This window comes from Rattus norvegicus, chromosome 7 (genome assembly GCF_021556685.1).
Source record: "Rattus norvegicus strain SHRSP/BbbUtx chromosome 7, alternate assembly SHRSP_T2T, whole genome shotgun sequence".
Taxonomy (NCBI): Eukaryota; Metazoa; Chordata; class Mammalia; order Rodentia; family Muridae; genus Rattus; species Rattus norvegicus.
The window spans coordinates 17,035,613-17,060,888 of NC_141540.1; the positions used below are offsets into that span (position 1 = coordinate 17,035,613).

Here is a 25,276-nt window from a genome sequence, read left to right on the forward strand (position 1 = left end):
GATTTAGCCTGAGTATTATTGTGAGCTTAGAAATCCAAGCCTGTAGTCAGTGACTGTTCACCCCTCTAAATCTGAACCTGAGACTCCAGCAAACAAGGATTTTTGGCTAAGTGAGACTAAGACCTGACCTCACATCCTAGGGATGAGCTCACATCCCATCTCCTCCTTCTTCATTTGCTTTAATACTAAGAGTGCTAAAAAGGGAAAAAAAGTACAAGGCTGGCAGGCAGAATGCTAGGCTTCTTCAGTTGCACCTCTGCTGCACATGCCAGTGCTATTTACTTTTCCCACACACTTACAATGGGAATACCTTAAAGCTTGGCCATTTGTGCCCACTAAACATTAAAACTGATATGGACAAGGCTTGACAGGATGGAAACAGCAAGTCAGAAAGTATGCTGGGGCCTGGGCAGCAATGAACATGAAAAAGGCAACCTCTAGAATGAAGATACTCCTAGGCTGGACTGCCTCTTGAAAACCATTAAAGTTATTTCTTTGTGTGAATGAAGTTGGCTGGAAGGATAACCTGCAAAAGGTTTTTCCTTCCACAATGTGGCTCCCAGGAAACTCAGGTCTTCTGGCCTCCCCAAAAAATGCCTTTAAACATTGAGCCACCATACAGGTCCACACCTAGCTTTTGTCAGGGTAGTTCTCCGCTGTCATGCAACAGCGTGAAAAGGCAGAATGACAAGAGGCTCCTGCTTAGACTCATACTTTCCTCTCCTTGGAAGATTCTGTTATTAGAGAATACAGTATGGCAGTTCGAGGGCAGACACAAATAAATGTCTACTTACCACAGGTAAGAACCAGCATCACACCAAAGTAATGATACCACCAAAGATCAAGTTGGAGAACAATGATTTTATTGAGATTTACTTACAGGAGTATCAATAAGGGATTACTTACAGGAATAAGGGTGACTCAAAGTCAGTTGCATCACCAAAAAGTACACTGAGAAGGGGTGACCACTCAAAAAACTTCAACCCTGTAGCTGCTCCTCACACAACTTTCAGGCCGTCATAATAGTTAAAAAATTTAAGTACTTCATTATCTTATGATTTCTTTTATATACTTATTCATATGAATAAAGTTAGAGCAGAAAAGAGAGAGATTATAATACATAGAAAATGAAATCCAGAGAATGATCTGAGGATTCTTTGAAAACATACAATAAACTGGAAAATCGTGAAGAATTTCAAGACATATATGAAATATCAAAATTAGGCCAAAGTTGGAGGTTTCACAAGCCTCCCCCTCCACATATCATAGGCTATTGCGATTGTTCTTGGTTACCACACAGAACTTGACAGTAAGACCTTATTACTGAAAACACCACACATCAAGTCATAGAGCAATTAGGAAATCATAGCTTATACTGCCCTAGAAGCTTCATCCTTCTGGCTAGCTGTCATAGTGCTAGATGATGCTGTGCATGCTACCAGGGGAGAAGACCTAACATCAAGTTCACCCGACTGAGAAGCCTCTGAGCTACAATTACAGATCAGTCTGACAAGACATGGCCATGAGCATGGCATGGATGTTAGAATAACCAACCACTTTTTGACTGGATTTCAGGCCCATTTCACACAATCCACAAGATAAAACGCAAGTCTGGCAGCATTAATGTGGAGAACTTTCTACTAATCTACTATTATTCTGTTAAAGGGTATGTATCTTTACCCATTGAAAATTTATCTTCGTCACAGAAGATGGGCTTTGTTGTCTTTGACGTCGATGGCAATTAAGAGCCTCACAATGGGTCAACATGCAGAGAGTAAGAGATTTTGAAGGGCTCAGCTCTAAATGGAGCATCTACCTACAATACATTTCTTCTCTCAAAGGACCAGGGATTATTATGGATTAGGAAGCCAAAGGACTGCGAGAGCCAGAAAGTGGATTATTACAGTCAAACAGTGTGTTCTCGATACAACAGGACAGTTGCACATACTAACTGACAACAGCTGTGACGGCATACACAAGTTCAAGCCAGACAACTGTCCCAGCACGGAAGTGAGAGGTGTGCAGAAAGGCCCACTCCTGAGTAGTTATTGGCAATTGATGACTGCTGAGTAAAAGAGAGGTGGGTTTGTTCAGGGAGAGGCTACTCATGCCACAGAAGATAGCACTGCGCCCATGTATATACTGGAAGCACTAAGGAGACTGACTGTAGGTTAAAAATAAAAGAACAGATGAAATTGAGAACTTGAGTGGTGGGAAGGATGGAAGAATTAGAGGGAAAGGAATGGGAGTGTGTGGGCTCGATCAAAATGCATTATGTACATGTATAAAATTCTCAATCAATGATAAAACAAAATAAACAGATGGAAAAACAAGTCAAGGGAATGTGAACAATGTAAAAGGGCAACAACATCCTTAAGCTAGAAATGAATTGTCTCCACAAGGAAAGCACAGGACTTGACAAATTCTCCAATGAATTCTACCAAGCTTCCCAAACGATTTCACTAAATATAAAGGGAAGAAACACTAAGTAAGTTATTCTTAAAAGGTAGTAGGATTACCATGATGCCAAAACCATGAAGGGCTCAACAACAAAGAAAACTGTAACACAATTTCCTGAATGAAAATAGAAAAAAAATTTCAAGATTATATTCTCAAACCAAGTCAACATAATAAAAACATCACCAACTATAATGGGGTGAATTCTTTGCATCTAAGCATGTTTCCACAAATATCAATTAGCAAATGTAGAGAATATAGATATTCAAGGATTGAGAGCCTCAATACACAGAGAAAACATCAATGCTCTATGTTCCCTGATGAAAATATCCTGAAATTAGGAAGACACCTCACTGTAAGAGATGTTACACATGACAAAACTAGAGCCAAGATTATACTGAACAGGAAAACTAAAAGCATCTCTTCAACTATCAGAAGTTACACCAGGTGTCTACCTTCTCTACATTGCCATAGACATCTCTTGCATTCTTAGCTGGAAAATGTAGGAAGAGAATGGAGATAGAACTCTATGGCTTCAGTTCAGTGGTACACCACTTGCCTACCAAACATAAGCTCCTTGGTTCAACCCTGAGCACTGAGGAAAGAAAACAGAAGTCAAATGAAGCCAAATCTCTATTTATGAACAATATGACAATCTTATTAAACTTATTACTACATGTGTATAAGTGTTTTGCCTGCATGTCTGTCCATGCACCATGTGCATGTCTGGTGCCCAGAGATCAGAAGAGGGTGTTAGATTCCTTGGAACTGGAGTTACAGTTGTGAAATGCCATATAGGTGCTGGGAATCAAGCCTCAGTCCTCTAGGAGAGGAGCCAGTGCTCTTGACTGCTCCTCTGTTCATATTCTTAAAAGACCCAAAGTGCCACACTAAGACTCTTACGTCCAATTATTACTTCAAAGTAGTACAATAAAGTCAGTATAGAAAAACCAGTATCCATTTATATGACAATGAAAATGGTGATAAAATAATTTAAAAAAAAAATCATCTTCCAAAAGTCTAAGAAACAAGTAACAAGACAAAAAGTCAAATTCACCTACAAAAGTCAAGCTGATTACATAATGACAATTTAAAACACTGAGAAATTGAAGGCTCTAGAAAATGGAAAACATTCCTATGCTCCCACATCACCACCATAATATGAAAAGGTGTAAAGTGTTCAGACCCAACACACATGCTCCCTCAAAATTCCAATGTCATTATTTCCAGAAATAGAAAACACAATCCTGTAACTGAATGAAAACCAAAATATTCCATATAGTTAAAGCAATGCTGAGCAAAAGAGCAATACTAGCTAATACGACACCGATTTAAATTATGCTCTAAACCAGAGTGAAATAGTATAACTTAAAAACAGACACACTGAGCAATGGACAGGTATAGTACCAGAATAACCATGTCGTCACACCTTCTAATTTCAGCAAAGGTATCCAAATCATGCACAGGATAATAAATGGCCTCAAGAGGAAATCAACACTGTACATACAAGAAGATCCCTAAATTCCTCTATCATTCTGTATAAAAGCAACACACACTATACCAAAGACCTTAACGTAAGGCCTACAAAACTTGAAACTCAGAGGAAAATCTACAGAATACATGAAGCTATAGGTGTGGACAGTGGCATTCTTTTTTTAAAACTTTCTTTTAGTATAGAATAGAGCTTATTCAGGGCATGGGGAGAGGAGTTAAGAGGGTAGTTGGGGTAGAGAAAGGCAGAGAGAGAGAGGAGTAGAGAAGAGGAATAGAAAAGTAGAGGCTGGCCATGAGCACATGGAAAGAGGGGGAAAATGGAACAGGGAGAGAATGGAAGCAGGAAGGGAAGAGCACGAGCAAGAGCGGAGCAAAAGACCAAGAGGACCATGCATTCTCAATCTAACAGTTTACAGGAGGCACGACAAACAGGAAATGGACATTAGAGGCTCATGGCGACAATGTTGACACCCAGAAAAAGAGGAAGAATGCTGTAAATCAGATGCTAGCCTCATGCATTCAGCAAATTCCAGGCCAGTCAGGCCTACAAAGCAAGAACCCATGTTAAAAACAAAACAAACAAAATAAACTTCCCAAAGTATAAATGGGAGTTAATCATCGTAAGAAGTTAAAGAGCTCTTATAAAGAAAAAGGAGCAATTGTTGGAGAAAGCCATAGAGTGGGGGAAAATATCTTTGGACTCTCATTCATCTGACGAAGGATTAACATACAGACAAAAAGCTCACACACACACACACACACACACACACACACACACACACACACCCCAAGCTTAAAAACTTAAGGTACATGAAACATGTGATGAAAAAATCAGTACAAGGCAACAAAAATTACAAGTGAACAAGTAACTGAACCAACACAAAGAGAAACAATCTATTCTCAAGCAATGTACAAATAACTAATAAATACATGAAAATTCTTAATACAATTACCCCAGTGTGAATAGCTATCAAGGAACCAAACTACAACACAAATTGGTGAGCCTATTACAGCTGCTCTTGGAAATGAGCACTAGCATGGTCACTCTAGAAAATAGAATTTCATCAAAAATCAAAATATACTATCTTATGATCCTGCTGTACTATTGTTTGGTATACAATATACTAAGTCAGAGTATACTAGAAACACTTGTACTTGGGTTCCTACACAATTCACTGCACTCGGTTATAGAATCAGCCAAAGTGCCCATCTCAGCCTAAGTGCCCATCAATAGATAAACTAATTTTTTTTCAATTTTTATAGACTAGGTCACCAAGAACTGTTTGTTATTAGCAGGAAACTGGAGAACAATATGTAAGTGACGACTCATCTCCAAATGGTGTTCCTTCTATACAGAGCAGAGTCTAGACTTTAACTAGAGAAATGAACCTCTAAGTGAGTCTGTTTGGGAGAACAGAACCACTAGGGAGAAGAAAAAGAACAAGAAACAGTGATTATGGTTAAAGTACATGGAAACCTGGGTCACAATGTCATCTGAAAACCTACAGCTTTGCCAGCATACAAGCTAACAATTTTTAAAAAAAGGTTTAAATAAAAACGTTCTATACAAAGAAAAAGCCCCTTTTTCCAACTTAAGGAAAACATAAGTGTGGGCAAAATTGTTGTTGTAGACATCTAAGGTGTGATGACCACTACGTTGAGTGTAAAGTGCTTTTCTTGTATTCTCACTTTACTTAGCATAATGTAATGTTAGGGAAACTCTAGGCACACCTATATATGTGGACGAGTGCATCCATCATATTATAGTAAATATTAGTGTTTATATAGGAACTAAGAAATGCAAAAACGATCCAGAACACTATTGTTTACCTCACAAAGCAAGGTACATCTTCTCCCTTGTCCCAAGCCTCTACCGGTGAGCAATGTTCCTTAATGACTACAACAGAAAAGCATTCTAAAAGGACACCTTAAGTTAAAACTGTAAAACATTCTGATTCATGAAATAGGAAAGTACCTTCTTCTCACTGGTGGACTAACTAGCACATCTCACGACTTCCATCTCCCTTTAATCCAGCACTCAGTCTTCTGGATAACAACCGTTGTGATTAGAAGAGCAGAACTATAGTCACCACTCAGCGCATCCAACACAGGGAACACTGAACTACAGAACCAATCCCTGTAAGACTTCCAAATTAAAACGTTAGTTTTGCCTGAAGCAATATGGAGAATCCTTTTATAGATGAGCCACTCACTTACCATGTATACAGAGTAAATTTATTGAACACATGGTTTTAGTAAGGCAGTACTACCAATATATCTCTTAGTGTAATAACTAGAGAAGTTACAATGAAAATGAAATACACATGAAAAGCAAATTTTACACAGTAAAATTACATAAAACACACACACATACACTAATAGTTCATGACTTAAATAAAAATTAAGCACAAGTTGACAATAATCTGGCCTACTTAGGCTAGCCAAGGCCATGAAGCATGACACCATCTGAAAAAACAAAACAAAACAAAACACCCTATAAACTAAGTTCCTGCCATCCATTCAGCTCTTGGCACCAAGAGAACGTGACTGCTCTCAACTTTGGTCAGAAAAGCTTCTTTTTACAGTGGACAGCTGTCAATGGAGTGGTGCACAACTGGTCAAAGGGCTACGAAAGAGACTGAATGTTCACCTCTAAATGAGACAGCTATATTAATCTCCGCCATCAGCAAAGCTCAGCGAAAAATCAAAGAAAAAGCAACAAGAATAGAAGAGCCAGAGGGAAGGAGGAGTGCCGTGAAATGCTGGGGGTTTCTGCTGCTTGTGTCTGACGTGAGTACAGTAACCCTGAACTCAGCAAAGGTGACTGCATGCACAAGCCCTACATTGTAAGATTACACTGTAAGCCAAATCCCAGCATGTCCCTTACTGAGAAGCTACTGACAGTGAACATGGGGACGGAGAATCACTTGTGGAGATGTAAATACTGGCAGGTCACCCATCCTCTAGTGGATGCTCCATACTCGTGCATGTATGAGTTACACTAACTAGACTAGTAGGTTATTGTTAAAGACAGTTAAGTGGGGGTGGGGGAGAAATAGGGAGGGCTGGAAGGAGAAAGCAGTGGATACACATGGTTATCTTTTATTGTATATGTATATGACACTCTCAAAAGTAAGAAATAAGCCAACTTGGAGAATGGTCTGACCTATGATTACAATATACTTATACCTACCTTCTGAATAGGAAAAACAAAATCAACCCTAACATTTGCTATTCTAAAACTATTTTGAAAATACTTCAAAGCAAAAAGAACACATACTCAGGATTGTGAGAACACATCAGAGAGCAACATAGACAAAAGAGACAAAATCAGTTTAAAACTGGCTTAGTTCTGAGGAGGTGGCTGAGTGGGGAGCCCACTTGCTGTGCAATCATGAGGAATCAAGTTTCATTCCCTGGGAATGACTGAGTACATCTCTAGAGAAAATATCTTCAGTATTGTACCGGTCAATTAAAAAGCCCATGGCCTATAGTTTAGGCAGGAAATGGAAGGTGGGACATCAGGAGGCAGAAAAGATTCTGGGATAGAGCCAGAAGCAGATTTGCCCAGGAAAATGTGACTAGACAGGCGCAAGGTACCTCAGCACAGGTAACCAGCCACATAGCAGAATGTTAGATTAAAAGAAAAGGGTTGTCTTTACTTACGATCTAGTCAGAAAAGAGCTTAGCAATATGGCTAAGGTATTTGAAAATATATTTTGAGTCTTATTTCTGGGAACATGAGGCTGAAAGGAAGAACCAGATCCAACTTCTACAGTGTCTCTATACTCAACAAGAGTAAAGAAATGCTTCTGCCGGCTGCCTGCCCAGCTCCAGGCTCAGTGAGACCCTGTTGTGAGGGGACAGAGTGATAGAGCAAGATACCCAATATATTACTTTGTTCACTTTGTGAGCACCACCAACCATACCAGCAACACACAAACAATGCCCCCCAATGCACACTCATCCACGCACACATTTTTTTTTCATGAAAAATGAGCGTATACACAAAATGCTTATAATCAGCCAAATAAAACCAACAAGACTATTCCAATATTCACAAAGCCATTTTCTTTAACTACCATTAAACATGATTGAAAAACAAGACATTTATGCAGGGGCTTGAGGGACGGATGAGCAGTTAAGAATACTTACTGTTCAATCATGAAGACTAGGATTTCCATCCCATGACACATCAAACATGTCACAATGTCTGCAATGCATCTCCAAAGCATTCTAGCCTCCATGGGCATATGTCGACATATGCTTACATGCTCGCACACAAATACTAAATGCTTTTTAAAAATGTTTATGTGGAATGGCAAACTTCAAATATCAATTCACCAATGAATCCAACATAATTTACAATGAGAAGCATCTACCTTATTTGATACAAAAAGACCTCACTCATTAAATTAACACGTGATTACTTTAAGGAATCTCACAAATGTAAAATGTACTTTCTATTCCTGTCAGCTTTTTTCATATGTAGGTCTTACTGGTTTGCAGTTCATGCGTTTAAGCTGCCATTCCACATTACTCAATGCTCTGCTTACTGCTTGCTTCTGTAGAGTAAATTTAAAGACAAGGCAAGAGATGGACTCTTAAACATGAGCTAATGACAGTGAGTGTGGAAGCACGCATTTCATTTTAAACATTCAAAAGCTACAAGCTGGAAGATTAACAGTTTCCTGTCAACCTGGGATACACAACAAAGCTTTTCTAGGGGGAAAAAAAAACTAGAAAAATATTTAAGTTTTATTTTTATGTGTACAAGTGTGTGAGGGAGGAATTGATCTCCTGTAACTGAGTCACGTGCAGTTGTGAGCTCCGTGACATGGTGCTGTGAAGCAAATGCTCTTAAAGGCTAACTCATCCCTATAAGCCCCTGAAATTTTTCAATAAATACAAATACTATACTGATAACATTCTCTTCAGAGTATGCATTTCCTGGATCATGCTACAAAAAATAATAATAATGTGTCCAGTCCTTCATAATACTGACATTTATCAGATTAAACATAAAAAAATTCAAAGGACTTTTCCTTTATTCGCTACTGCTCTAGATTTTTCAATGTTTTTCAACAGCAAAGGTTTTCATCTGGTATGCGTTTCCATCTGTGCCAAATGAAACCGTGAACATCTCTTCTGAGAAGATTAGCGCTCCGTATCAAGTTCTTTCCTTGTGTGTTCACTGAACCAAATGGTGTTCATATAGGTTTGTCCTGATAGGAATTCTCCCCATGTACATTCTTGTGAGTTCTATGAAGCTGATGAGAGTTCACAAATCCTGTTTTTAAGGTTTCCCTACAGTAGGTTCTTTCATGTCTATAAGAGGATGTGATAACCCAAGACTATCCAAGATTGCCTATACATGAAGGGTTTCTCTCCACAGTGACTCCTTCCAAGTATTCAGAGGGAATAGGGAAGCAGAGAAGAGCTTTTCTACAACACCGCATACACATACATAAAGTCTCTATACAGCGTGAGTTTTCTTCTGTCTCCTCCAAGATCTGGGACTGCACAAGGCTTTACCATACTGCGTGTAGCCACAGGCCCATTTCTCTTTGATGTACTTCAAGGAGCTATAAGCTCAAAAACTATTTGTATATTTCATTATTTTTTTTAAAAAAGATTTCTTCTCAACGTGACATCTCATGTGTTTCAATGAAACAAACCAAAAGGTTTTTCTACATTGCTAACACAAATCCAGTCTTTTTCCAGTATCATTTTGCTTTTTCTATGAAAGCCACCGAGCACAAAAAAAAAAAAAAAAAAAAAAAAAAAAAAAAAAATCTCACATTACTAAAAAACACTGGAATCCAGGGTAGTGTGAAGTAATTCATGTCTATGTAAATGGTTCAACGTGAAGAAGGGTTTCCCACAGTACTTACAATTGAAAGGCTCATCGTCAAAGTGCAGTTTTTCATGCACCTGCAGATGACTGTCATAAGGGAAAGTTTCCCCACACTGTTTGCACACATGGAGCTTCCCATCAGTGTGAGTTTTTTCATGTCTCTGAAGGGAATAAGACCACAGGAAGGTTTTCCCACACTGCTTACACTCATAGGGCTTCTCGCCAGTGTGGATTCTCTCGTGTGTCTTCAGTGACCTCGAAGAAGTGAAGCTCTTCCCACACTGCTTACACACGTAGGAAACCGGGACAGCGTGAAGTGCTTTATGCTTCTGAAATTGACTCCACAGCACGAAGGCATTCCCACATTGCTCACAGATGTAAGGTTTTTCATCAATGTGAGTTTGCTCGTGTTCTAAAAGGTCAGTAGAGCTAGCAAAGGCAACCCCACACTGCTTGCATACATAAGGTTTCTCCTCGGTGTGAATTTTGACATGTCTCTGAAGGGAAGCAGAGCGAGGAAAAGTTTTCCCACAATGATTACACACATAGGGCTTCTCACCAGTGTGGGTTATTTTATGTCTCAAAAGCGAATTCAACCGAGTAAAGCTATAACCACACTGGTCACACACATAGGGTCTCTCCCCAGTGTGAATTCTTTCATGTGTCCTCAGGGACCCAGAACAAGTGAAGCTTTTTCCACATAGCTTACAAGCATAGGGTTTCACACCACTGTGAATGATTTCATGTTTTCGTAATTGAATCCAACGCATGAAAGTGTTTCCACACTGCTTACATTCATACGGTGTTTCTCCAGTGTGAATTCTTTCATGTATTCGAAAGGAACGATAAGTAATGAAGGCTTTGCCACATGGTTTACACACGTAAGGTTTCTCTCCTGTGTGAATTCTTGTATGAATTTGAAGAGAACTGTAATGACGTAAGGTTTTCCCACAGTAATTGCACACAAAGAGGTCCCTAACAGAGTGAGTTCTTTTATGTGTTTTAAGGGAACGAGAATGAGCAAAGGTTTTCCCGCACTGCAAGCACACATAGGGCTTCTCCCCGGTGTGAATTCTTTCATGTGTTTGTAGGTAGGTGGGAAAAGCAAAAGCTTTCCCACACTGTTTACAGATATAGCATTTCTTAGCACGATGACGTCGTTCATGCCTTCGAAAGTACCTGGAGGAACTGAAACATTTCCCACACTGCTTACACTCAAAGGGCTTGTCTTCATTGAAAGTCTTTTCAACATTTTGACCATATCGATAGTCTTCATCACATTGCTCAGTTTTATACAGTCTCTGTAGAGTGTAAGTATTTTCATAGTTCTCAAATGATGTGAGAGAATTGGAGGCTGCCCCAAGTTGCTCTGAACTGTACAATTCCTTTCCGTAGTCCTCTTCGTATGACGCACGCTCTGTGTCAGGCTTAAGGAGCACACTTAGAGACAAATGGCCAATGACTACTGTTGCACACCCACTGTTTTCACATATGTGCACTCCTTGTAAGGAGTTCTGGTTTACAATACTGTGTGTAGTGAAGTCGAAGATTTCTGCACACTGATGGTCATCTTTACAGTCATAGAGCCCCTCCACCACTTGACCACTGTAAGAAAGCAAATGTGCATCACTACCACTTTAACCACTTACCAGTAGAAACGCTGTCGGAATTCTTTAGCACAGTTACCTGAATGCTCAGCCACTCCGAGGACAACTCTAACAAAAACAGTGGTACTCACAGGTGGCCGTTACAGCAGCTGCACGGGTCTAGCAAACATGTCTTACATAACATTAAAATATCTATTTCAATTCTTGATGCCATCTTGGCACCAGGGGAGGCCTGCTCGTAAACAGGATGTCTATCAGCAAGTTCTGTCTCAAAGGCTGCTATGCAAGGCCATTTTTGCTGGCCACCATAAGCAAAGGCACGCAGCGCTTCTTACAACCTAAGGACTTTATACCTGGGATGGAAACAATGCTACTTAGGCAAGAGATGTGCTTATGTGCATAAATAAACCAAACCAAACCAAAAGTGACTCCTGGAGGGAAAAAAAAGAGTAATCTGGGAAGAGGTATCAAGTCCATGAAACAGAAGCAAGCTTCATATTGAATTCTGAAGAAAACTTGCTACAAAGGCTACTGGAAGCCGAGCATGGTAGCACACATCCTTAATCTTAGCACTTGGGAGGCAGAGGCAGGTGGATCTCTGAGCTCGAGGCCAGCCTGGTCTACAGAGTGAGTTCCAGGACAGCCAAGACTAGACAAAAAAGTACTGTCTCAAAAAAAGAAGAAAGATGGCCACAGAGTCCATTTGATGCTATCCCCCCTCACAGAACTAAACTAAACTAAATAAATAAAGGTGGGTGCTCACAATCACATTACATTCTCAACTACTGGAAAGTCCACAATGAGATTTTTGATGCTTAGTCCAAGCTGTAAAAGAAATCTGATTTCCTGTTATGAATACTGCATGGGGCAAAGTTGGTACATATTAAGTATGACAAAAATCACTTTGGGCATAATGGTGTTCCAGTTATTTCCAGATTGGAATCCTTGTAACACTTTCAGGATGTCTGAAGTTTCCAGTGTTGAAGAAAATTTCCTGAGAGTAGTTGAGCTTGAAACTGGCTACCTCTGTCTTTTACTACTTTATAAAGTGTACAAGTACACAACCCTAAGGACTATGGCTGTCTCGTGAGGCCTGTATTACCTTAGTTTTCTCCAGGAATTTCGGTATATATTTTCAATGATATGGTGCTCCAAACTGCTTCCTAAAATACAATCAAAGTAGAATCACTATAAACTATGACAACATAGTAAATACATTCAAAATTTGCAGTATAAAGTGACCCATCTCAAGTATCCGTTCAAATCTCTTTACCATATGTAAACTCATGCAGAAGCACGTTTCCTTTGATTGACTGACTGAAGGGATGACGACGTACTTACCTATAGAAGCCAGGTTCCTCAAGGTTTCCTGCATCACATCTTTGTAGAGGTTCTTCTGGTTTGGATTCAGCATAGCCCACTCCTCCAGGGAGAAGTTCACAGCCACATCCTCAAAGGCCACTGACTCCTGAAAGAGCCCATATACATTTCCACAAGGAAGTATGAGTATCATAGTACTAGAGATCTAAGCTTAGTTCATAAGAAATTGGTTAGATACAACGCTCTTCATGTTTAAGTCATATCCTCGTCATCATACTCTCAGGTTTCATACACACTAAGAATCTCTCACACAGTAATTCTCAAAGTAGATTGGAGCCATCCGGTAAAGCAACAACAGGATAGGACCATCCTTGTTCCAATACATTGTGCTAACTTCTTGCACATTGGTCCCTGCAGCATTTACAATTAATTCTGATTATCTAAAGCACCAAAACACAGTCAACACCAGCTGTCCCAAAACTGCAGTCTCACACATGTAGAAGAAAACAGCTCTAATTCTCCTGGTATCCGCTATTCGGATTCCTCGCCCACCCCACCTGTACAGAAGGGAGCAGCTTTCCAACAGTTGGTGTCCATCACATGCTGCTTTTATAACACCTATTTTCTCTCCGATTCCTGTAATGTTTTACGTGCTCATCAGACACAGGTTAGAACGCAACATATTCAGAGAACAGGGGGATTAGAGAACTAGCACTTATCAGCGGTTCCTGATAAAGAGACACAATGTGATTAGGTACCTCAAGCTCTTCCTGCAATGCCTTTCCTGCCATGATGGTCTGTATCCTTAAACTGTAAGCCAAAATAGCCTAGCCTCCCTTACGATTTCTTCTTAGGTGGACTGCAGAGATGACTCACTAATGAGGAACACTTCCTGCTCTTGTGAAGAGCAGTATGCAAAATGACCAGTCAGTCATTTTGGAAGAACTAGAAACTCAATAGAAAACATGCCCCCAGTGCCAGGCATAGTGCCACACACCCTTAGTCCCAGCATCTGAGAGGCAGAAGTAGGTGGCTCTCTGTAAGTGTGAGGCCAGCCACATCTACATAGTTAATTTCAGGTCAGCTATACAGTGAGGACTATATAGTGTGACCCTGTCCTGAGAAAAAGAAGGAAAAAATGCCCCCAACAGACCGGTCCATGGACAGATGTGCTGGATCTTTTCCTGACTGATGACTGATATGGAGGGGTCCAGATCACTCTGGATGGCGCTACACCTGAGCAACTGGTCCTGAGAGCTGTGACCAAACAGGCTGCACAAGCCTCAGGGAGCAAGGTAATAAATGAGCAGCACGCACGCTCCCATGGCCCCCGCCATCAAGTCCTGCTTCCAGGTCCCTGTCCCATGGACTGTGATGTGGAACTGTACTCTAAAATAAGTCCTTTCCTTCCCAGGTTCCTTTTGGTTATAGTATTTACCACAGCAATAGAAACTCTAACCACATTACATGACTCACAGCCACCTGCACCTCCAGTCCCAAAGGATCTGATGTCTTTTTCTGGCATCTGTGAGCATTCTCCATTCTCATTCTCATATTCATTCTCTCTCTCTCTCTCTCTCTCTCTCTCTCTCTCTCTCTCTCTCCCCCCTCCCTCCCTCTCTCTCTATGTGTGTATATATATACATATATATACATATATATACATATATATATCCCTCCCCTCCCCCCCACACACCCAAAAATAAATCTTAAAAAACAAAACAAAATTAAAAAAACAAACAAACACCTAGGACACAAGCCTGTTGTGGCACAGCTGTGCGTGATTATCTAGATCACATTTCTTGACATGGGAACGAGCATCTGAAGCGTGGGTAGCAGCAGTCCCTGAGCAGGGGCTCGTACTGTATAAAATGAAGGAAGGGAGCTAAGCACCAGTGTTCATTCATTACTCTGCTTCCTGCTGTGGGTAATCAAGGCAGTGATCCAAACTCCTGACAGTGTGACCTCCCCACCATGTAACTCAGAAGGAATCCTTTTTATCACAGCAACCAGGTAAGAAACTAAGACAGAAAGCTGGTACCTTATACTGGGGCTGTTATGTGATATACATGACCACCTTAGACACCGTGAGAGGAACATGGAGAAAATTGGAATTTGGCTTAGAAAAGCGGGGCTTACGGAGCCATGGAAGCATGGAAAACAACAGTGCTGAGAGCGGCTATAACTGATAAACCCATCAGTGTCACTGGAGAAAAACGTCCTGGGGCACAGTCCAACAACAAGGTGGCCTGAGGGCAAAGCCAGAGGCTCCAACCTGAGGTGGCAGTAAAACTTGCCCCTGTCACCCACATGGTGATAGTTTTGAAGGAATGAAGGACGCAAGACAGGGAGGCCATACAGAACAGCTGAGGCCAGGTACCATTTGAGAGTCCGAGCTCCTGTAAAGTGACCCTCAGGAGTCACTGGGTGGAGTTCTGAAGATAAAGCCTAAGTGACCCTGGAGACCACAGGATCCTGGAGATGCCAAGACCTTGAGATGTCTGCCAAGAACAGCTACAGGCACCGAGAGGAGCCAGTCCAAGAGACAGATTACATGTGCTGCAGGTGGCAGGGCTGGAGTTATGGGGAGATGAAACTCAGTTTCATCAGATTTAGATGCTGGGCACAGAGATGTCGGCTTTCTTGTTTGCCTCACTGGATTTGTATCTTGCTTTGGTCCAATCATAATTTGCTATGCTCCAATTCTTGCACTTTACAATTGGAATGTTGCTCTGAGCCATTGATATTGGAAGTATGTGGGGCTGCAGAGTTGGCTCAGCAATGAAAAAAGCACTGGCTGCTCTTCCAGAGGACCAAAGTTCAGCTCTCAGCACACACAGCAGCTCCCTCAGTCTGGAACTCTAGTTCCCAGGGGATCCTACACCCTCAGACATACGTGCAGGCAAAACACCAATGCACACAAATTATAAATAAAAAAACGTATATATTAGAAATCTGTAACTTGTTTTTCACTTTATAGAAGCTCACAGGTAAGACACTGAAATTTCCAATTGTTTAAACAAACTTAATGTCTACGGGAAGTTTCTGGTATTGGGATAAATGCATATTACACTCACTCTCACTATAAGATGGTCATCAGTCATGGACATAGGGGGTCAGGTCGACAAAGACTGAAACTGTGATGGCAAATGTTATCAACTCGACAGCCTGTAGAATCACCTATGAAGGGTTACCTAGACTGGGGTTAGCCTTGGAGAATGTCTCTGAGAGATCATGTTGACTACATTAATCCCTATGAGTGTGGGTAGGATCATCCCCTAGGTAGAGGACTAAATATACTGAAGACTGTGTTCTGCTGACTGTAGATGATATGAGCGTCCACTTCACGTGCTTGTTGCCCTGACTTCCCTACCATGGCAGACTGTACTCTTAACATGTGAGCCAGAACAAACCCTTTTTTTCTCCCTTAACTTGTCAGATTTTTATTTAATCAATACTATAGGGAAAGTAACTAATGAATATAATATAATCTATTTTACCAAACATAGTAGTTGGAAATAAACGTCAAACAGTTATTTCTTATTCAAGAAAATAAAAGCTTGCCTAACTAAAGCTACAATATTCACAGCACTAAGGTATCAGCACAGACTTAGACAATACACTGCATGCAGGAAATCAGGCTTTATCAGCAATTCTGAAACAGAACAGCTGACTGTTGAATAGTTTCCATCAGAGACAAAAAGCACCTGAGGCGAAGATAAGCTGCCACAAACCTGGAAATATGCACTACATCTTCCTCCACCCCACGGACAACAACCAAACATTCAGTCTTAAAAGTCAGTCAGTCTGACTAAAATACTGGATGAGCTGAGGCAGGAAAATGAAGGTTCACGGCTACTCTGGGTTATATATGTGACAAATAAGCCTGAAGCAAGACTTTTGGGACACACACAAAACAATTGCTTCCTCCCAACAACAAAACCCAAAAAACAAAGACAGTAGGCCTGCCAAATGGGCGGATCAGCGGGTAAGGCTGTGTGTTCTACAGACCTGGCAACTCAAATTTGACCCCCCAGAACCCACATGGTGAAAGAAGAGAACTGAAGCTGTTTTCTGAGTCCCACACAGGTCACAGAACATAATATATACACTCAAAAAGGAAAAAAAGCAAATGAAAAAACAAAACCAAAAAAGAAAAACCCCAAAAAACCCAAATGACAAAGTCTGTCCAAGCTCAGCAGCAAAGCTTTATCGTTTAAGAAAATCTTGATTTGCTCTACTATATCATAAATGTAAATTGATTTTAACTCTTGTTTAAAAATAAGTCAGTTTATTTGTTGTATCCCTATGTCTTATGATACTGAAAAAGAAAAACCAGTAAGTGGAATCCAGCAGGGAGGAAAAAAATGCATGTAAATGTCAAAACATATAAATGAGGATGTATGTTTTCTTGTTTACATATTAAAAATCAAAATTAAAAATTATACACACACACACACACACACACACAAAAAATTTGTCTGCAGGGGACCGATGGAAAAGGGCTGAGGAGAGACCTCCGGTACACGGTGGAGTTGAAAGGGCAGCTTCCAGGAGTTGGCTGTCTCCTTCCACCATCAGGTCTCAGGGATTTACTTCAGATGGTCAAGCTTGGTGGCAAATACTTTTACCAACCAGGTCAACTCAGAGGCCCTAAGGATATATTTTTAGTAAAAAAGCATAATACAATTGTAAAGGCTTTTAAGGAGAAAAGATTTAAACTGTGAATGTTTTACTGTCTTGGTCTAATATTAAAAAAAAAAAAGGAAAAGATAAATGAGACAAACAGAGATTATTGGGGCCTGAGAGAGAAAGCATGAGGAAGAAAGTAGGCCACGGGTTCCAGGTGTGGTTTGCCTGTTTACTAGGTCAGGAAAGACCAGGCAGGCACCAATGACAAAGCTAAGACTGCTCACAGGGATGTGTTTTCTTTAAGACATCTTATCAGAGAGAATACATTAGGCTAAAAAAACCAAAACACCCTCAACACCAATTTGAACAAGCCCCTTGTAAATCTAGTGTATAAGTTTGCTTACAAAAGAAAGTTCTTTGTATTTTTAACCTTGTTGAAAACTATATATTCTTTGAGCAGTATTTTTAAAAAAACCGGGGGCAGGGGGCTGAACAGTTAAGAAAAATGGCTGCTTATCAAGAGGATCTGGGTTTGATTCTCAGCACCCCTACAGTGGCTAACAACTGTCTGTAACTTCAGTTCTAGAGGACCCAATGTCCTTTTCTGTGGCTCCTACACACATGTAGTACATATACATATATGCCAGAAAAGCACCCATACATATAACATTAAACTTACTTTTTTAAAAGTCGGTAGAGAATAAAAATCTTCCCAATACTTAGAAACTTAACTTAAAAGCTAACTTGAAAGATCTTATATATACCCATTGTAAAGGCACTTACTGAGACTCTCTTTTGAGAAGGCCATGCCTACTATTTTATTCCCTAAATATTTTTTTCCAATAATCTTTGTGCTAATAAATGTTTTTTTAAAGATTTATTTATTTTATTTATATGAGTACACTGTAGCTGTCTTCAGATACACCAGAAGAGGGCATCAGATCCCATTACAGTTGGTTGTGAACCACCATGTGGTTGCTGGGAATTGAACTCAGGACCTCTGAAGAGCAGTCAGTGCTCTTAACCGCTGAGCCATCTCTCAGTCTGCTAATAAATGTTTTAACATTAAATGTATCTCCTCCACGATACAAACAAAACCAGCCAGTGTAGGAACATAAAAACAGAAAATTCACTTTAAAACCATTATACTGCTGCCTGCTTAGAGACCAGGGGAGACTCTATGTCGGTATCACCATTGCTCTTGGTTACCCACCAGAACTTGACGGTAAGACCCCACTGCTGAACACACCTCACACTTGAGGCACAAGACACGAAGAAAATCAAGTTGGTACTTACATGGACTCCTCATGCTTGTTGGCTAGCTTTCACAATACCAAAGGTGCTGGGTAGGTTGCCAGGGCAAAGTCTTAAATAGCTGTGAACACTCCAACCTATACTATAACCTGACTGGCAAGACACACCCACTGGCCCAAGTGTGGCACCAACGTAATGGCAACAGCCAACCACTTTCTGATTGAATTCACAGCCTGCTCCACAAGATGGAATCCATAACTAGTACAGTTAAGTGGCCCAAAAACCCACAGCTGGCTCCCCTGAGAACTGAATGCTATTATTATGCTAAAACTTTTCTAAATACCCATTAGTAGATTAGTGTCACTTTCTACCCTAATCCAAGAAGCCTGCTCTTCTTGAAATTAATACAGAGACCCTCGATTGATCAAAATGCGGAGATAAGTGTCTGTGGAGAGCTGAGCTCTAAATGAGACATCTAATTACATCCTGTTCCCCTGTCCCCCACGAGGCTCAAGAATCATTACCACAGAAGGAGAGGAAACACTGTAGGAGTCAGAGGTCAGCAAGGACTATGGGAAGTCATGTTTTCCAGACACAACAGGGCTGCGGCATCCACCACCTCAGAGCAGCTGTGGTGGCTTAAAATCAGCACAGGATGAAACCAGGCAAAATTTCAGAAGAAATGGGAAGCACTAACAAAGCCCAACTCCCAACAGAGGACCTACTGGCAGCTGATGGCTCTCGGAGGAAGGAGAATCGGTGTTCTTTAGAAATGCTGCTCCTGCTAGGTAGCTGATGCTTCTTCCGTGGATGCCCCGACACCCACGAACATACTGGAAACACTAATTAGACTCAGAAAGAGTACATGAAGTCGGGAGGCAGATACGGTGCAGTAGGAGAAGGCTGAGGGGGTGGGATTACAGGATCGATTTAATCCAAATACAGAGTGCATGGTGAGACATTTTCAAAGGGAAAACAAATACATGTTTCTAAAAGGTCTTAAATTTTCTATGTTGTTTTTATTTAAAGTATCTATAAAAGTACAGATTTGGGGAGGACTATTTAATAATGACAGAAAAGATACACAGGAGCTTAAGCATTGGCTGAGCTCTTAAGAGTCTTTCATGCTCTTCCAAAGGACCCTAGTCTGGTTCCCAGCACCCAAGTCAGGCAGCTCACGAGCACCTGTAACTCCAGCTTCAGAAAAATCTGACACCCCTGCTGGCCTTCTTGGGCATCTAGACATGCTTAATACATTCATACACACACACACACACACACACACACACACACACACACACACTTAAAAATAAGACAGTAACTAACAGTTTAGTTTATGACTAACCAGTGATAAATAGAAATAAATGTATAGCATTTTCTATGTAAAGCTGTGTATGGGTAGATGAGCATAAATATGTCTACGTATGCTCACATTTTGATACTGTTGTATGACAACAAATTGCCTCATAAGATGAATAAGTGCTCACATAAATTAAGCCAGTTGAGGGGCTGGGGATTTAGCTCAGTGGTAGAGCGCTTACCTAGGAAGCGCAAGGCCCTGGGTTCAGTCCCCAGCTCCGAAAAAAAGAACCAAAAAAAAAAAAAATTAAACCAGTTGAATTAGTCCAAATATTTCCTAATCCATAAGTAACTCAAAAGTTGAAAACTCAACATCCCGACTCTGGCAATCATGACGATTGGCCAGCCATCCCTCACTGCCAATTAGAGACACAGTAACGAGGGCACGAGAGCGGCAGTTCTATAAATCAATCTAGCTGTGTCAGAGAACAAGTGGAAGGATCTGATCATGCCATCTGACTTTGGGGATCTGGCACACACTTCTACTTAAAAAAACAAAAACAAACGAAAAACAAAACAAAAAAAAAAAAAACACAGTAATAACAGAAACAAGAAAGGATTAAAGTAAGACAAAACCCAAGAAGCACACAGAAACAGTCTTGGTCTGTTTCCCAGCTGATCTTTATGTCGGTTCCTATTCTGTAAGACCGCCAGAAGGTTCTCACTGGGAAAGTTTCCATGAGATTCTGCAGAGCGGGCCAGCCGGCAGGCAGCAGTGTGGCTCTAAAGGGAGGAATGTGGATCTGCCTGGAGGAGGTGCTCTTACAGCTTCCTCGGGATGGAATTAGTTGCAAAGCAGGAGCCAGGCTGGGCTGCTGGCTCTCAGGTTACCAGGTAGAAGGCAGGGGAATGAAGGGAGTGGGGAGGGAGGAGGTGGTGTGGCCACCAGAACCCCACTCCAATGTAAACTCATTTCTCTAGGTGGGAAATCCTGGCACCTGAAGTCTGTTAGCTGGCAAGTCACACATTGTCTTAGGAAGGTGGACGTCAGTATCTGTGAGGGCAAAGGTACTAGAGATGTTACTTCTTCGGCAGTAGCTGGATTCTAACATTATATTCTTTCCGCAGCCACTCACACTGACAAGATGAGTGGGTGGGTGGGCCTGAGCCCAGGCCCATTGGCAATCATTGGCGGCAGCCTTCCACCCTGGCCCCAAGTGACTAATGCGTATATGCCAGGTGGGTGCCAGAAGCTGGTAAACGGCCTAGACGAAGCAGCCAGCTTGTATGAGGAAAAAACTGAGAGCTCTAATAAGGACTGAGTGTACCGCCTTATATAACCACCCCAGGCTCTAGGGCCTTCTGTCAATTTCTGTATACACTTGTTTACTCCTGTCCTCCCTAAGAGTTAGGAAGGCCCTGTTCAGGGAAACCACTGGGAACTTTATAACCTAATACTTAGTCAGGGTCTTCTCCTAGCACAATAGTGCGCTCATATAGTAAGGCTTATCTCTATCAGGGCTCTGCCTTTTGAAATAATGTGTAGAGAATGGAAATAATGATGCAGGTAAAGACGTCTGGCTGTAGAAGCCTAGTGTCATGAGTTCAATCCTGGGAACCCATATAAAGACTATAGCTCACAAAATTCTCTGATCTCTAGCATGCAAGCTGTGGCATGCAAAAAATGCACGCACACACACATACACACACTAATAAAACATAAATAAAATTTAAAAATAAAATTCAATGTCTAGAGACATCTCAGGGCAGTAACGATTATGGCAGAGGTCAACTCCAGCCCTACCCATGTATATGGATACGCCTTTCCAATGAGTTTGGGAAGATCAGAAGAAGGGAGAAATCCGGACCTTTGTGCTAAGATTCACTGACTTACAGGCTCAGGACATGGAATTTAAACATAGCTTCCCTTGAATCTGTGAGATTCATAGGAAAAGCAGGTGCCATGGAGGAAGAAGAGGAGGAAGAGGAAGGGGGAGGATGAAGAAGAGGAGGGGGAGGAGAAGGAGGAGGAGGAAGGGGTGAAGGAGGTGGAAGGGGGGTGGGGGACAGAGAGAAGAAGCCAGAGCAGACTGCTCAGTGATATTCTATACCGTAGGGAATATCTGTTTTCTAACAGTGCCAAGCCTAGAATGACTCCATTTTATTAAGTAACAACCTCTACCAGAGTTACTCCAAATTTAAGACACCACCCCCATAGAAGGGCAGTACAACTTGTTTACACACACACACACACACACACACACACACACATACACACAACCACTATCGGCCAGAATCCTAGAATGGACAAACTGACCATATCAAAACTGAAAATATGGGGCTGGGGACTTAGCCCAGTGGTAGAGCGCTTACCTAGGAAGCGCAAGGCCCTGGGTTCGGTCCCCAGCTCCGAAAAAAAGAACCAAAAAAAAAAAAAAAAAAAAAACTGAAAATATACCAAATAGTATTAGAAACACCACAGAAATCATACAGCATATAACCCCCTCACCTGGCACAATGAAAGAGCATCCCAAGACTAAAGTTGGCAGGCACCTGTCAGACACCCACAGGGAAGAACCGAGTCAGTCCTTGGACACCAGCTCCAGTGCGGTTTCTCCTGCCCAGGTCATTCAGCCAACTTCAAATTTACTGCACGCTCGGTGCACGTATACTTGACATTTCTGTGCCTACACTGCTAGGACATCATTTTTGGTTCCCTTGAGATTCTTCTTTGCCTCCTACTCAGAACAGACTCTAATCTCAACCACTTTAGCTCTTAGTCATTCTACGACCTGCACATTTGTATGTTCTTGTGTGAAATGTTCATATGTGACCTGCCAGTTAATGTTAGTAATTAGATTGTTATGTAAAAACCCGTGACTGCCAATGGCTGGTTAGCAAAATCTGGAACACTTGACTAAATATTAACGAAATACACATGACTTGTGAATTATTAATTATTCGATAAATTCTGGCATTGGAAACACCAACTTGTCCCCCTGTTTATGACAACACGCTCAGGACACAAGGTCACCACACCCTACGGCTTCCCTGCCCCCATCCCCAACACACACACACACACACACACACACACACACACACACACACACACACACAATCCCAGGGTCCCGAGTCTCACCGCGACGCTGCTGCCACCGCCCAGGCTGCGGAGCCGCGACGCTGCGGGCGCCCGGATGCCTAGGGAGGCCATGGCCGCAGTACTGAGCTATCAGCGAGGGACCGGACAGCGGCTCTGCTTGCTGGCCCAGCTCCACCCAGAGGAACCCGGGCTGTGCGGCCCAGCGGAGCAAGATGAGACGCAGACTCAGCTGCCCTGGAAGGCCGCGTCCCCACTGTCGCCTCCGCTTCCAGCAGCCTCCTCCCAACACCCGGGACGCCCGGCCGCACGCACCATTTCCAGTTACCGGGTGTCCTACTGTTCTCCGGCGGCTCTCGCAGTCAGTGGATGGAACACAGACACTGGGGAAACAACCTACGGGTCTCTCTCCACAGAAGACACAAACGCCTAAAATGGCTGGACGGGAAGTGGTGTCCTCGGCTTCTGCACCCGCCCTCTCCCAACATCTGAAGACCTCATTGGACGGTTTATGCGGCCAAGTAACTTTTCTTATTGGCCAGCGAGTCACGTGCACTCCGCCTAATGCTTAAATGACAGAAAAACCGTCCTCTAGAGTGTACTGTGGCGCCAAATCGCTAATCCGAACACAAACCTTCTAACTTGGGGTCTCAGCTGGCTGTGAGGTTCCTAAACTCTGGCGTTACGTGCGGAAGGGATGAGCACGCTGCATTTTACATGGAATTGAAAGTAGGTAGAAGTCTATTCTTTAACAAGGCAAAGATGTCAGCTAAATTCTATTCGCATGCGTGAGAAATGGCATTGAAAGAGTGTCTGATGTGAATTATGCCTATTTGACTGAGCTGCTAATGTAACCTCTCATTTTGCGATCTATGGTTGTCACCGAGGTCTCTGTGACTGGGGATTTACCCATTCTGTTTACTCTTTCGAAAGTCTGTCTTGAACCCACCCCACCACTATTGACCTCACATAGTCATTTCTAGAGCAAAACATTTTAGGAATGGAGGGACAGATTCTTCGGGAAGTGTAAGTTTGCTCAGTTCCTAGTGGAGCTCCAGAACACTGAACCTGGAATACTTCATAGATGTCTTCCAGGGCAGACATTCCTGATATCCCGAGCATCAGCCTGACTAGGGAAGAAGAACTAAGGTCACAGAGAAATGGCAGGAATAAGAAAGGAAACCTTGAAGAGAAACTAGAATCGAAGGCTACTACTCTAGGTGCTGAAAGCGTTTTAAGAGGCCCGGGAAGAAGCAACGAGCAGATAAGAGATTCCTGCAGTGAGCCAGGGGAAGAATGTGCAGGCTTTAAACAATCTCAGGGAACTGGCAGACAGAGGTATTTTGAGTGATCTTTTAGAAAGACGGGTGTAGATAGGAAAGCTGAAATACTTGAGGCTGCAGCCAACAAGCTGACTAGATTGCGTCTATAGATTTTGTTTAAGAATTTGTTTACTTATTTATTAAAATATGTTTGTGGGCTGGAGAGATGGCTCAGCGGTTGAGAGCACCGACTGCTCTTCCAGAGGTCCTGAGTTCAATTCCCAGCAACCACATCGTGGCTCACAACCATCTGAAATGGGATCTGATGTCTTCTTCTAGTGTATCTGGAGATAGCTACAGTGTGCTCATTTAAATAAAATAAATCTTTTAAAAAATATGTTTGTCACACGTGTACAAGTGCCCGTGGGGGCCAGAAGAGGGCACTGCATCCGCGGAGATGGAGTTATAAGCTGCCGAACATGGGTCCTGGAACAGAATTTGGGTACTTTTCAAAAAATAAAAATAATAATAATAAACACTCTAAACCATGGAGTCAGCTCTGCATCCTCCAAGGCTTTAGACTCCCATCCAGCTCTCTCTCCTTCACATTTATAAAAATTACATTTAATAGTTTCTGACAAATTAGTAGGCCTAGATTGAGTTATAGAACTGCCGCTCTCGTGCCCTCGTTACTGTGTCTCTAATTGGCAGTTAGGGATGGCTGGCCAATCTGTCATGATTGCCAGAGTCAGGATGTTGAGTTTTCAACTTTTGAGTTACTTATGGATTAGGAAATATTTGGACTAATTCAACTGGCTTAATTTATGTGAGCACTTATTCATCTTATGAGCCGATTTGTTGTCGTACAACAGTGTGAAAATGTGAGCCTGTGTAGACACTATTTATGCTCATCTACCCCTACACAGCTTTACATAGAAAATGCTATACCGTTTATTTCTATTTATCACTGGTTAGTCATAAGCTAAACTGTTAGTTA

The 25,276-nt window shown here is 41.8% G+C and overlaps 1 protein-coding gene across 1 annotated transcript; it reads right to left on the reverse strand.

Annotated features, from left to right (window-relative positions):
- Positions 1-841: 841 nt before the first annotated feature.
- On the reverse strand, positions 842-23,448 carry LOC102546572 (zinc finger protein 709-like). Its single transcript, NM_001432177.1, is given in 4 exon segments — positions 842-11,413; positions 12,518-12,578; positions 12,757-12,883; positions 23,333-23,448. Coding segments are annotated over 4 exon segments (1,848 nt in total). The 5' UTR covers positions 23,336-23,448; the 3' UTR covers positions 842-9,756.
- Positions 23,449-25,276: the final 1,828 nt, after the last annotated feature.